At 44.6% G+C, this 15,599-nt stretch overlaps 1 protein-coding gene across 7 annotated transcripts in view; it reads left to right on the forward strand.

The window, feature by feature from the left end:
- Positions 1 to 15,599, forward strand: part of PPFIA2 (PTPRF interacting protein alpha 2) — a 373,279-nt gene that overhangs the window by 243,837 nt on the left and 113,843 nt on the right. For all 7 annotated transcript variants that reach the window (XM_068170564.1, XM_068170572.1, XM_068170556.1 and 4 more), the window contains one exon: positions 11,727 to 11,828. In XM_068170564.1, the coding sequence (XP_068026665.1) occupies positions 11,727 to 11,828 (102 nt within the window). The remainder of the gene's footprint in view (positions 1 to 11,726; positions 11,829 to 15,599) is intronic.

A 15,599-nucleotide genomic window follows, 5' to 3' on the forward strand; every position in this document is an offset into this window, starting at 1 on the left:
CTTTCTATCTGAAATACAGCATATAAACTTCCTTGATCTGCAGAGGCATGATGGCAGGCAGTTCAAAGAAACATCTTTTGTTAACATCTTTATTGATGACATTGATGAAGACAGTCATCAAGTTCACAGATGATGCCAAGTTAGGTGGCAGTGTTGATCTGTAACAGAGTAGGGAGGCTCTACAGAGGGACTTGGCTGGATTGGATCCATGGCCAATGTTAACAGGATGAGCTTCAACAAGACCAAATGCCAGGTCCTGCACTTGAGTCATAACAACCCCAGGCAGTGCTACAGGCTTGGGGCAGTGTACCTGGAAAGCTGTCTGGCAGAAAGGGATCTGGGGGTTCCAATCAACAAGCAGCTGAATATGAGCCAGCAGTGTGCCCAGGTGGCCAAGAAAGCCAGTGGCATCCTGGCTAGGATTAGAAATGCTGTGTCCAGCAGGAGTAGGGCGGTGATTGTCCCCTGGTACTCACCTTGAGTATTGTGTCCAGTTTGGGGCACCTCAATACAAGCAAGATATGCAGGTGCTGGAGCCAGTGCAGAGGAGGGCAAGGAAGTTGGGGAAGAGCCTGAAGAATAATTCTGTTGAAGGAATTAGCTGGGGCTATTTAGCTTGGAAAAAAGGAGGTTGGGGGGAAATCTCATTGCTGTCTACAGCTGCCTAAATGGACATTGTGGAGAAGCTGGTGCTGGTCTCTTCTCACAGGTAGTTAGTGATAGAACAAGAGGGAATGGCCTCAAGCTGCAGCTGGGTAGGTTTAAACTGGACAATAGGAAAAAGTTTTTCACTGAAAGAATAAACCAAACCAAACCAGTTTGGAAGAGACCTTCAAGATCATTGTGTCCAACCCATCAACCAATCCAACCCACCCACCAATCCAACCCACCCAAACAGCTAACTCATGGCACCAAGTACCCCATCAAGTCTCCTCCTGAACACCTCCAATGACAGCCACTCCACCACTTCCCTGGGCAGCCCATTCCAATGGAGCCCATTCCAAAGAGTGGTCAGGCATTGGAATGTGCAGCTCAGGAAGGTGGTTGAGTCATCAAGGCTGGATGTGTTTAAAGGTGGTGTGGATGTGGTGCTTGGGGCTATGGTTTAAGGGTGAACTTTGTAGAGTAGGGTTATTGTTTGAACTTGGTGATCCTGAGGGTCTTTTCCAACCTGAATGTTTCTGTGATTCTATGATACACACATTAGAGACCCAGCTGGCTTCCTATTCAATATTGAGATATTGAGGGAGAAGTTACCAGGAAGAAACCTCCTGAAGGCACTTGTAGAAGGCCATCCTGTGATCTGCTAAACATTAACATTTCTGTCTTTTAAACATAAGGAACAAATTTTACTACCACGACTTCTAGATTTTGATGCACGTTGGGTTAATTCTTGACTTTATTATTCCTGCATTTAGACTTAATACAGAATGTATAGAAATGGAAAATGTGGAAGTTTGGGCTGGGTGCCTCCTGCTGCTGCCATACAGGGTGCATCTCTGGTGCCCCAGGGGTCCAGGCCAGTGGGTGGACACAGGAGGCTGTGTGTTTCATACCCATAATGTCCTGCTCCCTATAAATCCATCTGCAAGGTCTCTCACTTCCTCTTTCTTCCCTTGTAGCTCCCATGGGAGATGCTCCCTGTCTGGTAATGGAAGGGGAGTTATCTCCAGGCCTCTTGGGCCTGGCTAGGACTAATGCCAAGAGGAGAAGGGGGAAGAGCAATCTCAGATCTGGCCAGCTGAGATTAACCTAACAGTGGACAGGGGGAAGAAAGAGCCCTGGGGGGTTTTGGGTATACCCTCAGGTAGGGAGAAGGGAAATGCTGGGAGGTTTCTGGGTATGCTACAAGGCTTCTGGGTATACTTTGGGATCTCTTTTGTCACCGTGCTTGTAGCTTCTGTAAACCACTCACTGCTTTTCCATTTAAACTTTCCATCACTCCTGCAATCCGTTTGTCTGAGTCTCATTTTTCTGCCCCAGTGGGAGGCAAGGGAGGATTTGCCTTCAAACTGGGACAGAAAAAGAATCCTTTTCTGATGTTCATTTTATAAAGTCTCATTATTAATCTGACTGTCAAAAATTTCCATTCTGAGAGCAGTGTTAACATGGTCCTGAAAGCTGGGTAGTGGGAAGACATAATAAATGTTAACACAAAGTGAACAGTTTCTCCATAAAGAAAAAAAAAACCCCAAACCCCAAACTTATTGAGAACATATTCTTGAGGCAGTAAGCTTATTTTTGACAGAAAATAAAATGAGCTCAGTATTTCCTATAGCCACATCCTCCAGGTTTTTGAGGATCAAAAACCTTTAATGATTGTCTTTTTAATTTTGTCATGATTTATGGAATCCCCTAGTACTGCATATTTTGTGATCCTCTGAACTTTATTTTATTGTAAGATTTCACTTATTTCAGGCTGTATATGTGTGTTTGCCTGAGTGTGCCTGTGTTTCATTAAAACACTACCTCAGACAGATATTCCCCTTGTTTCCCCTTGAGTTACTATGACTTTCAGATCTTGTGGTGATAGCTGTGATCCTAAACCGAGCTTTCCTGAATAGAAGAGCTCAAAGCTGTCACGTATACTCTGTCCTGAACATTATCATCTTTGCTTATTTAGTTATCTGGAGACACAAGGTAGTAAAAGGGGACAGATGTAACACCGAATTAGTAGTAATGCAGTAGGATAATGAACTTCAATCAGAAACAGTAGCTCTACAGCCCCTCAAAGGCAATTGGGCTTGTTTGAAGCGTTACTTTTATTTAGAGGGTGAGATCTGGATCAGAAAATCTGATTTAGTTTTCAAAGAGACAGTCACACTTCAAACAAGCCCAAATGCTTCTGAAGGCTGTGAGTGAAGATGATGGCGGACGAGAAACTCAACATGAGCTACCAGTGTGCACTCGCGGCCCAGAAAGCCAATCACGTCCTGGGCTGCCTCAAGAGAAGTGTGGCCAGGAGGTCAAGAGAGGTGATTCTCCTTGCTCTACACTGCTCTGGTGACACCTCACATGGTGTACTGCATCCAGTTCTGGAGTCCCTGTTGCAAGAAGCATGTAGACCTGCTGGAAGGTTTCCAGAGAAGGGCCACAAGGATGATCAGAGGGCTGGAGCTCCTCTCCTGTGAAGTCAGACTGAGAGAGTTGTGGCTATTCAGTCTGGAGTAAAGAAGGCTCTGAGGAGAGCTTATTGTGTTCTACCAGTATCTGAAGGGGGCTACAGGAAAGCTGGGGAGGGACTTTTTAGGGTGTCAGGCAGTGATAAGTCTAGGGGGAATGGAGCAAAACTAGAAGTGGGTGGATTCAGATTGGATGTTAGGAAGAAGTTTTTCCCCATTTTTGCTTAACCTAATCTTCCCTATTTTTGCTTAACCTCTCTCTGTGCTAGACTGCAAACACATGCTGAACAGTTGAGCATTGCATCTCTGAGGTCTCATGATTTCTGTGGCATAGCCCTCAGCTTGGAGACTAGTTGTATATGTTTTCTGCATATTAGGTCATAAAAGAAAACCCCAACCCAAACTCACAGGCCTTTCCTGGGAACAATAAGCAAAGAAAGCAGCATTTTTTGAACCAGCCCCTAGAGGCAGAGATTTAATAGTGAGAGGGCTGTGGTATGCCTGCCTTGCACAGTCAGGCTGCTGACACATCTGGCAGCGCTGTCAGCCTGCCTATCCTGACAGCCTCCTGCTCTCCTGGGCACACTCCAGCCTCTGCTCTGACTGTATCTCAGCTACTTCACCAGGGGAAAGTTCTTGACTCTTGTTTGTTTTATTTCCCCTCTGTCTGCTCGATGGCTTGAATCTTCCCATGAATTTGTTTCCAGGGCTTCTGCCCTTTCTTCAAAGATAAGCAAGGGATAAATGAAGAGCTGTCATTCTGAGTCATCTCTTTTTCAGTCAGGCTGGGTGTTAGTGCCCAAATATTAAGACAAAGAGAAACAGCAGCTAAATAAGCTCTGAGGTTTTCTTTGTTCAGATGGGGGAAAAAAATCCAAACAAAACAAATAAACAAACCCCCCACCAAAACAACAACAACACAAAAAGCTCTTGTGTTTATAATGGAAAAAACATATTCATGACCTGATGTCATAGGTGACTATAAAAACAAGGTAATCAACTGAACCATTTTCATGCAGTTTTAATTCACTTCAGTTCTTAATTAGCTTTATTAGCCAGCCAACTTCTGCATAAGCTCTAAGAGTGCAGTTGTGCCTGTCAAATTGTATTAGTTATGCAACAGCTACTACCTTTAGGGTTCCCAAAGTATGACTGACCATGCAAGATTTCTGCTGCAAACAGTAATTCCAGGTGACAGCATTCCCTTGATCCCTGTGTATATAGGAGGGACTTGCATGAGCAGAGGCTGTTGTCATCGCATGATTTATTGCATAACCAGGTTAAAACACAGATACACTTTGCTTTGCCTCTAACCTGTGGGAGAAACCTGTTCCCTGGAGCACTGCATTGCCAGATCTCAGGAATGCCTGGGATGAAAAGGGTATATTTGAAATTAGTTTTACTGTAGTTTTGGAAGCCTGAGTTGAAAAACAACTTCTTGGATGGCTTGCTCCTAGTTATTAATTCATCAGAGCAGATGTGGCAGAACTAATAATTTGTGAAGCTCTAGGGCAAACTCCACTTGACTTTGACACTTGCCCTGATAAAAACACTTAGAAAATAAATGCCTCTTTTTGCCATCATTCAGTTCAGAGAAGTCAAAGATCTTGACACCTGGGCAGTCTCTAGTACTTCATGGGAAGAGAGAAAGTTGGCCACTTTTGCTCCAGAGGTACAGAGAAGTGACTGTTTGTTGTAAGTGCTAGTACTGTAGGTGAGCCAAGAGCACTGAGGAATTTCAGAATACCAGCAAATGAATAATTAAAAGGCTTGAAGGGGCTGTGTCAGTGACTCAGGTCAGAAGGTCTAAACACTGGACACAGCTGAGCTAAAGTGGGTGCTAGCAGTTATTATGAACATAAGCTGAAGATAGAATCGTAGGATTGTTAGGATTAGAAGGGGCCTCAAGGATCATCTAGTTCCAACCCCCCTGCCATGGGCAGGGACACCTCACACTACATAAGGTTGCTCACAGCCACATCCAGCCTGGCCTTACAAACCTCCAGGGATGAGGCTTCTACCACCTCCCTGGACAAACCTCTTTCAGTGTCTCACCACCCTGATGGTGAGGAAGTTCTTCCTAACATCCAACCTGAATCTATCCATTTCTAGTTTTATTCTATTCCCCCAGTCCTATCATTACCTGAAAGCCTAAAAATTCCCTCTCCACCTTTTTTGTAGGCCCTCTTCAGATACTGGAAGGCTGCAATAAGGTTTTCTTGGAGCCTTGAAACCTGCTGAGGGGGCACTCAATGCCACTGTCCCTGTCACCAACAAAGATGTTAAACTAGACTGGTCTCAGTACTGATCCCTGAGAGACTCCACTGGTCACTGGCCTCCACTTGGACATGGACCCATTGACAGCCACCCTTTGGGTGTGGCCATCAAGCCAGTTCTTTATGAAATGAATGGTCCTTCCATCAAACCCATACTGCACCAGCTAGGAGACCAGGATGTCATGCAGGACAGATACCTTGAGGCCAAGAGGCCACTGTTACATGTAGAGCTCTCTGGGACAAGACTTTTGAGTAATGATTTGCTCCTAAGCAAGGAAAAAAAACTTAAGCTGATGACCAAACAAAATCTCCCTAAGAATGAGCTCTACTGCTGCTCAGCAAAATAGCAGGAACTCCATTGCTTAATTATTCAAGATTACCTTGGCCAAACCAATGGGGACTGTACTGCTGAGAGAAGGCTTGCCTTACTGCAGCAAAGAATGTGCAATTTGATAAGCTCCAATCTTTTCCTGTTTCCAAGGTGTGGTGGGTTGAAATTACCCCCCTGGAAAAAAAAATTGCCAGACTAGCTCAGTTGGAAAGCAAATGAAGCTATATTTAAGAACAGTGTGGCCAGCAGGAGCAGGGAGGTCATTCTGCCCCTGTACACTGCACTGGTTAGGCCACACCTTAAGTACTGTGTCCAGTTCTGGGCCCCTCAGTTTAGGAAGGAGGTTGACTTGCTGGAACAAGTCCAGAGAAGGGCAACGAAGTTAGTGAGGGGTTTGGAACACAGCCCTGTGAGGAGAGACTGAGGGAGCTGGGGTTGCTTAGCCTGGGGAGGAGGAGACTCAGGGGTGACCTTATTGCTGTCTACAACTACCTGAAGGGGGGTTGTAAACAGGCAGAGGTTGGTCTCTTCTCCCAGGCAACCAGCACCAGAACAAGAGGACACAGTCTCAGGCTGCACCAGGGGAAGTTCAGGCTGGAGGTCAGGAGGAAGTTTTACACAGAGAGAGTGATTGCCCATTGGAATGGGCTGCCTGGGGAGGTGGTGGAGTCACTGTCACTGGAGGTGTTCAGGAGGAGACTTGACAGGGTGCTTGGTTGCATAGGTTAGTTGATTAGGTGGTGTTGGATGATAGGTTGGATGTGATGATCTTGAAGGTCTCTTCCAACCTGGTCTATTCTATTCTATTCTATTCTATTCTATTCTATTCTATTCTATTCTATTCTATTCTATTCTATTCTATTCTATTCTATTCTATTCTATTCTATTCTATTCAAATATGGAATGCAGTGAATATGTACAAAATACAATATTTACATGTATTTGCAATGCACAAACAACACAAGAACCCCCCCTGGACAAAACCAGGGGCTTACCAACAATGGAAAAATAAAAACACAACAAACAAACAAACAAACAGAACACCCAAACCCTCCCCCACTAACAAGCAAACAAAAAACCCACCACACAATTTAGTTACTCCTTTTCAGAATATCAGCTGTCATTTATTTGACTACCTTTTAAGACATTATGAACAGTAACATACAACATTAAGAATTTAGAAGCTCAGTTCAAATAGAATGAGCCTAGGAACATCTACCGAACTTCTGTTGAATAGCACTTTAGGATGATAGAATCATAGAATCAATAAGGTTGGAAAAGACCTCAGACATCATCAAGTCCAACCTGACACCCAACACCTCATGACTAACTAAACCATGGCTTCAAGTGCTATGTCCAGTCCCCTCTTGAACACCTCCAGGGATGGTGACTCCACCACCTCCCTGGGCAGCACATTCCAATGGCTAACAACTGTCTCTGCAAAGAACTTCCTCCTCACCTCCAGCCTAAACTTCCCCTTGTGCAAATTGAGACTGTGTCCTCCTGTTCTGGTGTTGGTTGCCTGGGAGAAGAGACCAACCCCCACCTGGCTACAACCTCCCTTCAGGGAGTTGTAGAGAGCAATAAGGCCACCCCTGAGCCTCCTCTTCTCCAGGCTAAGCAACCCCAGCTCCCTCAGCCTCTCCTCACAGGGCTGTGCTCCAGACCTCTCCCCAGCCTCATTACCCTTCTCTGGACACATTCAAGTGTCTCAATGTCCTTCTTAATTTGAGGGGCCCAGAACTGGACACAGGACTCAAGGTGTGGCCTAACCAGTGCTGAGTACAAGGGCACAATGACTTCCCTGCTTCTGCTGGCCACACTATTTCTGATGCAGGCCAGGAAGTTTTACACAGAGAGAGTGATTGCCCATTGGAATGGGCTGCCCGGGGAGGTGGTGGAGTCACCATCACTGGAGGTGTTCAGGAGGAGACTTGATAGGGTGCTTGGTGCCATGGGTTAGTTGGTTGGGTGGTGTTGGATGATAGGTTGGACACGATGATCTGGAAGGTCGCTTCCAACCTGGTCTATTCTATTCTATTCTATTCTATTCTATTCTATTCTATTCTACTCTACTCTACTCTACTCTACTCTACTCTATTCTATTCTATTCTATTCTTCTATTCACATAAAAATCAGAAGCCAAAAATCCATCAGCATGAAAACAGCTGAAATAATCATAAGAAATCAATGCTAGACCTCAAACTCCTGTTTCCACAGGACTGGCAGTCTCAAACTGTAATTCAGGACCAGCAGCACCATCAGCATCTTCAACAAAGACAAAGCTTCCTTCTCAGAAAAGCAGAAAGCCATAGAAATGTACTAAGACATGGCACAAAGAACCAAGAATCTTTCACACATCAAAAGAGTGCGCATAAAAGTAGCTCTACCTTTGCGCTATGAGGAAAGACTGAGGGAGCTGGGGTTGCTCAGCCTGGAGAAGACTCAGGGGTGACCTTATCACTCTCTACAACTACCTGAAGGGAGGTTGTAGACAGGCTGATGATGGTCTCTTCTCCCAGGCACCCAGTACCAGAACAAGAGGACACAGTCTCAGGCTGCGCCAGGGGAGGTTCAGGTTGGATGCTAGGAAGAAGTTCTATACAGAGAGAGAAATTGCCCATTGGAATGGGCTGCCCAGGGAGGTGGTGGAGTTGCCGTCATTGGAGTTGTTCAGGGGGAGACCTGATGGGGTGCTTGGTGCCATGGGTTAGCTGTTTGGGTGGGTTGGATTGGTTGATGGGTTGGACACGATGATCTTGAAGGTCTCTTCCAACCTGGTTTGGTTTACTCTAAATGAAGGTTTATTCTAAAGGTTTATTCCATTGGTCTTCTTGGCCACCTGGGCACATTGCTGGCTCATGCTCAGGTGAAGCAGCAAATCAAGCCCTTTTCAGATGATTGCTAGCTTTTGGCTTAAATAAGTGGGAAAAAGTGGAACATCTCCCTTTTGGGGAAAGGCTGAGGGAGCTGGGGCTCTTCAGCTTGGAGAAGAGGAGACTGAGGGGCAAACTTAGGAATGTTTATAAATAAGTAAAGGCTGAGTGTCAGGAGGATGGAGCCAGGCTCTGGTCAGTGATGTCCAATGATAGGACACAGGGCATTGGGTGCCAGCTGGAGCAGAGGAGATTCCACATGAACACAAGGAAAAACTTTCACTGTGAGGGTGGCAGAGCCCTGGAACAGGCTGCCAAGAGAGGTTGTGGAGTCTCCTTTGGAGATATTCAAAACCCAGATGGATGCATTTGTGTACAACCTACTCTAGGTGATCCTGCTCTGTCAGTGGGTTGGACTGCATGATCATTCAAGATCCCTTTCTCTGATTTAGTCATAGCTTCATCCTACTGACTGATAAGTTAAACCACCTGGACATGATTTTTTTCCCCCTTAAACAGCTTTCATTTGAAAGGGAAGAGAGGAATTAGGAACAACTCCAGCTTAACTCTGGCTGCTTGTGGGTGTTCTGAAGCACTCACTATTTTGGTCAAACTAAAAGTAACATAATATCAAAACCCAAGTCTTTGTTGAGCAGTGATGCTGTTTCTCAAGACATCTGTACCTTCTTTTTTCCTACACATGATCACAAACTTCAAAAGCTTCTTAATGGGAAGCTCGTGAGTTCAAGCCTGCAGTGGGCAGTGGTGTCCTCCCTACTCTAGTCATGAGGTCTGTGGTGACAGGTTGGACTCGATGATCTTGGAGGTCTCTTCCAACCTTAGTGATACTGAATACTGAACTAGGAAAACGACTTTGTCCTTTACTTCACTGTTTTCATGAGACATGTATCCCTTTTTCTGTTTTTTTCCCCCCCTGTGAAGGATAAAAATAATCCCTGCAGTTTGGTATATGTGGTGCCTTGGCAAAAATAAACACAGATGGAGTGAAACCTTTCCCATTATTGAAATGAATGTCAGTCTGTGGCTGCCCTTTGCGTAGCAAAATACACATATGGGGTTTTTTTGGAGCATGACAGCAATGATAAAATCAAGACATTTTGATAGCAATTTTGACAACTGCAAAATGTGGGGTTTTTATTCCAGAAAACCTATTAGCTGCACGTGTAAAACTTAACATCCACTTCCATTTGATGTTGTTGCTTCAGAGGAAACTCACTCCAAGCTAAAAAATGTGAACACTGTTCTGACTCATCACAAACCTTTCACTATAATGCCTGAGCACATTTGAACAGTTAAATGCAAGTATCAAATAAAATGAGAGCATTGGGTTTTTTTCATCACACACATTCACAGAATCATAGAATCAATAAGAGTGGAAAAGACCTCAAAGATTGCCTAGTTCAGCCTGTCACCCAACACCTCATGACTACTAAACCATGGCACCAAGTGCCACTTCCAATCCCTTTTTGAACACCTCCAGTGATGGTGACTCCAGCACCTCCCTGGGCAGCACATTCCAATGGCCAACAACTCTCTCTGTGAAGAACTTTCTCCTCACCTCCAGCCTAAACTTCCCCTGGTGCAACTTGAGACTGTGTCCTCTTGTTCTGGTGCTGGTTGCCTGGGAGAAGAGACCAACCCCTTCCTGGCTACAACCTCCCTTCAGGTAGTTGTAGACAGCAGTAAGGTCTCCCTTGAGCCTCCTCTTCTCCAGGCTAAACAACCCCAGCTCTCTCAGCCTCTCCTCACAGGGCTGTGCTCAAGGCCTCTCCCCAGCCTCATTGCCCTTCTCTGGACATATTCAAGTGTCTCAATGTCCTTCTTAAACTGAGGGGCCCAGAACTGGACACAGGACTCCAGGTGTGGCCTAACCAATGCAGAGTACAGGGGCACAATGACTTCCCTGCTCCTGCTGGCCACGCTATTCCTGATGCAGTCCAGGATGCCATTGGTGTTCTTGGCCACCTGGGCACACTGCTGGCTCATGTTCATCTGGTTGTCAATCAGTACCCCTAGGTCCCTTTCTGCCTGGGTGCTCTGCAGCCACTCTGACCTTGATTTGATTTTGATCAATGAATACCTGATGTTTTTTCTCCCATGTTTATTGAAACATCCATATTATAGAGAGGCAGGTGGGTAAGTTGAGTCCACAGTATCACAGTACATTAGAGGTTGGAAGGGACCTCCACAGATCACCGGGTCCAACTCTCCTCCCAAGAGGAGGATCACCTCAGAAAGGCTGCACAGGAATGCATCCAGATGGGTCTTGAAAGTCTCCAGAGAAGGAGTCCCCACGACCCACCTAGGCAGCCTGTTCCAGGGCTCTGTCACCCTCACTGAAAAGAAGCTTCTCCTCATGTTGAGGTGAAATCTTCTATGTTCAAGCTTGTACCTGTTGATTCTTATCTTACTAGTGCACACTACCAAAAACAGCTTGTCCCCTTCCAGTTGACACCCACCCCTCAGATATTGATACACATTGATCAGATCCCCTCTGTCTTCTCAAGACTAAATAGCCCTAGGGCTCTCAGTCTCTGTTCACAGGGTAAATGCCCAAGTCCCCTAAGCATCCTTGTGGCTCTCCATTGGATTCTCTCCAGGAGGTCTCTGTCTCTCTTGCCCTGAGGAGCCCAGAACTGGACACAGTATTGCAGGTGTGGTCTCAGCAGGGAAGAGTGGAGAGGTGGAAGAACCTACCTAGACCTGCTGGACAGACTTTTCTGCACCCCAGGATACCACTGGATTTCTTGGCCACAAGGGCACATGGTGGATGTAGTCCCTCTGTTTTGCTATGAAATAGGCTGATTCTGTTGCTCTTCTGGTGTGTTTTGATAGCTTATGTTTGTGGGGGATGTTGCCAGCATCATGGACTATCTTTCCTTTGTCTAAACTTAAATCAGTGCTTTCCATGGGCATGTTTAATTAGATATACCTAGCCTTCAAGTGCTTTTCATAGATGCTGATGCTTACACATGCTATTCTAGTTTATATTGATAATTTTTAACTGTTATTAAAAGCCTCAAACTCTGAAATGCATATAGATTTTTACTATTCTAGTGCTTGCCTCCTGAGTAACTTCATGCACAATTTTGCTTCACAGGAATTTGCTGCATTGACAAAAGAATTAAATGCATGCAGGGAGCAGCTGCTTGAAAAAGAGGAGGAGATTTCAGAACTGAAAGCTGAGAGAAACAACACAAGAGTAAGTATATAGCAGGCATTTTCTGGATACCATGTATGTGTAGAGCAGGAGGAATATACTTGTATCTAAATTTACCTTCATTTGCATAAATAAGAAGGAAAATTCCAGCCTTGTTAATGAGTACATGAGTTCTGAGTAAGAGGACGTGATCCACCTGGGGGAAATGAATGTTTGTAGTATCATAGTATCATGGAAGGGACCACAAGGATCATCTAGTTACAACCCCCCTGCCACGGGCAGGGACACCCCACACTAGATCAGGCTGGCCAGAGCTTCATCCAGCCTGCTCTTAAACACCCCCAGGGACGGGGCCTCAACCACCTCCCTGGATAACCCATTCCAGGGCTTCACCACTCTCATGGTGAAGAACTTCCCATCACGTCCAGTCTGCATCTCCCTACCTCCAGCTTCATTCCATTCCCCTAGTGTTAGAAGTTGTATTTAAAAATAGCAGAATGTGTATATAACATGGTAAGTATATTCTATTTTAAATGCTTTCTGAAGCAAGGGACTCATGGAGCCTTCCAGGACCAAGGGCTTGCCTTGCACACAACCTCATCACTTACTAAGGCATACAGCCAGCTTACAGACCAGGCTGTCCCATGTGCCTTAGATTTGATCTGAGTAAGGATGAGATGAATGTTGCCACACACATCACAGTCTGATGTTTAGACTAGATGCAATCAAATGTCATTTGCCATGCAGCTGAATGAGGACAAGATTTCACCCTTAAATTTCCCACACTCTCCTTCAATGAGACACTGCTGCTCTGTCTGGGAGCAGGAACATGTGATAGCCAGCTGCTGAAAAATCTCCAATGGTGTACAGAATGATTTTCAGAATAAAATAATTTGCATATGCAAGTGGCTGGGCAAAAGCAGAATTAATTAAGAAGTGAAAAAGGGGACCAGAGGAGGATTTATGGGATGTGGAAAGGTGTAAGAAAAGAGATGGAGCAGTCCCAAATCAGACAGGAAGCAGGCTGGTAATGATCATGTAGAATAGATCTAAGAGAGGTTTAGCTCCAAGGGTATTTTCTCATATCCAAATTTCATTCCTCTGTGATCTAGGTACTTCTTCCTATTTTCCTCCTTTTCCTAACTAATGGCACTTTGGCTGCTCTGTGTTCAACTAATTTGCTAAGGAACTAGGTCCTAAGAAAATCTAACAATGTACATGACAAAAGAACTGAAAGAGGGCTCTTCCTCCCTCCTTTCTTCTGTCCAGCTATAGCCCAGGGTGCCATAGACTCCAGGAATCCAAGGAAGGACAGATTATGCAGATGCCTACAAAGAGGCAAAGCTTCCAGCTGCTTCTGTAGGTGGTGGAATCGCCATCAGTGGAGGTGTTCAGGAGGAGACTTGACAGGGTGCTTGGTGCCATGGGTTAGTTGATTAGGTGGTGTTGGATGATAGGTTGGACACGATGATCTTGAAGGTCTCTTCCAACTTGGTCTGGTCTGGTCTGGTCTATTCTAGTCTATTCTATTCTATCATGGAGGTGCAGATGATCATGTTTAGCATAAAAGTCTTAGAGGTGATGAATTTCACCCATATCTGCTGTCAGCCCTACAGGGGTCAGCTGACAATGCTCATGAATTCTTTGCTTATGTGCTCTTGACAAATACAGGCCCTCACTTGGATTAAGAAACTGGAGTGAGTGCAGAGGAGGGCAAAGAAGCTGGGGGAGGGCCTGGAGAATAAATCTGATGAAGAGCAGCAGAGGAAGCTGGGGATGGTTAGTGTGAAAAAGAGGAGGCTGAGGGGAGACCTCATTGCTGTCTACAACTACCTGAAAGGAGGTTGTAGAGAGGCTGGTGCTGTTCTCTTCTCACTGGTAATTAGTGATAAGGGAACAGCCTCAAGCTGCCACAGGGCAGGTTTAGACTGGATATCAGTCAAAAGTTTTTCATGGAAAGAGTGCTCAGGCATTGGAATGTGCTGCCCAGGGAGGCGGTTGAGTTTCCAAGCCTGGATGTGTTTCAAGGTGGTTTGGATGTGGTGCTTGGGGATATAGTTTAAGGGTGAACCTTGTAGAGTAGGGTTCTGGGTCGCACTCAGTGATCCCGAGGGTCTTTTCCAACCTAAATGTTTCTGTGCAATACCCTCCAAATTGCATGGAGCCATTGCCATTCTTAATATATTAACATTGTTTGCATAAGTGTTCCTAATTTCTTGTGGGTAACACAGTACCATAATAACCAGGTGCAAATCCAAACCCAAGAACCGTGTTTGGAGCAAAGGTAACATCAAACCCTAATCATTTGGGACATAATAGCAATATATTACAACCATAATGTAATTACATTCTGGTTTTGCTCCTCTTTATCGATTAATTTGTGCAACAATAGAGGCCATTATGTGACTGAGAATACCTACAGATTACAGCTAAATATGTGTCTTTACTCATAGTAGCTATATTGAGAGCCACATTGGAGGAAAAATAATTAGCAATCAGCCATGTGAATTTCAAATTTCTAGTTCAATGGCTTAGACATAATTGTGTGTTGCAATCACATTTAACAGGCAAGTGGGAGTTGTGAATTTAGACATCCTGCTGTTGTCTCAGAGCTAACCAATTCTCCTTTAAGTTCAGACAGTGAGAACAGCAATGGCAGCTCTGTGAAAGGACAGACAAACAGGGAATTTTCTATACAACATCAACATATAATGGATAGGGTAGGATAGGATAGGATAGGGTAGGATAGGATAGGATAGGATAGGATGGGATAGGATAGGGTAGGATAGGGTAGGGTAGGATAGGATACAATACAATACAATGCGAATAATAGAATAGGAGGTGTTCAAGAAACATTTGGACTTTGGGATATAATAATAATTATTATTATTATTATTAATAATAATAATAATAATAATAATAATAATAATAATAATAAAAACAGGTTGGAAGAGACCTTCAAGATCATCATGTCCAACCCATCAACCAGTCCAACCCACCTAAACAACTAACCCATGGCACCAAGCACCCCATCAAGTCTCTTCCTGAACACCTCCAGTGATGGTGACTCCACCACCTCCCCAGGCAGCCCATTCCAATGGGCAATCACTCTCTCTGTATAGAACTTCTTCCTGACATCCAGCCTAAACCTCCCCTGGTGCAGCCTAAGACTGTTTATGTATATGGTTTAATGGCCATGGTGGTCATAGGTTGGAGTTTGGACTCGATGATCTTAAAGATACAGAATACAGATACAGAATTAATCGGGTTGGAAAAAAACCTTTGAGGTCATCATGTCCAACCTATCCCCCAACACCATCTAATCAACTAACCCATGGCACTAAGTGCCTCAGCCAGTCTTATTTTAAACACTTCCAGCCTAAAATTTCCAGCCTAAGCCTGCCCTGGTGCAGCTTGAGGCCGTTCCCTCTTGTTCTATTGCTGGTCACTTGGAAGAAGAGACCAAGCCCCACCTCAGAACATTACAATTAGAGTGGATTAATTACAAACTTCTTCAGTATTTATTGCATGATGTTTTAGATTGTCTTTGGGTGTTACTTATTACTAATACTCATCAATTTCCATCACAAATACTATTGTTCTTACTTTTCACAGTAGAGTTTTAAGTGAAATGATGAATAGATTTCCTATTTGTCTATGAGTTCCATGTAATTTAGAGGCATTCCAGGTTGTCAACAATTCCAGCAGCCTGCCCTGCAATGAAGTTGCCAAGAAAATTGACATTTGGTGCCGTGCATTTAGAATTTCCATGGCATTTAGGTGTACAAAAACTAATAAGCTTTTCTATCAAAT

The sequence above is a fragment of the Melanerpes formicivorus genome, unplaced genomic scaffold, assembly GCF_026170545.1.
Source record: "Melanerpes formicivorus ecotype bairdi unplaced genomic scaffold, bMelFor1.0.p_v2 SCAF_3, whole genome shotgun sequence".
Taxonomy (NCBI): domain Eukaryota; kingdom Metazoa; phylum Chordata; class Aves; order Piciformes; family Picidae; genus Melanerpes; species Melanerpes formicivorus.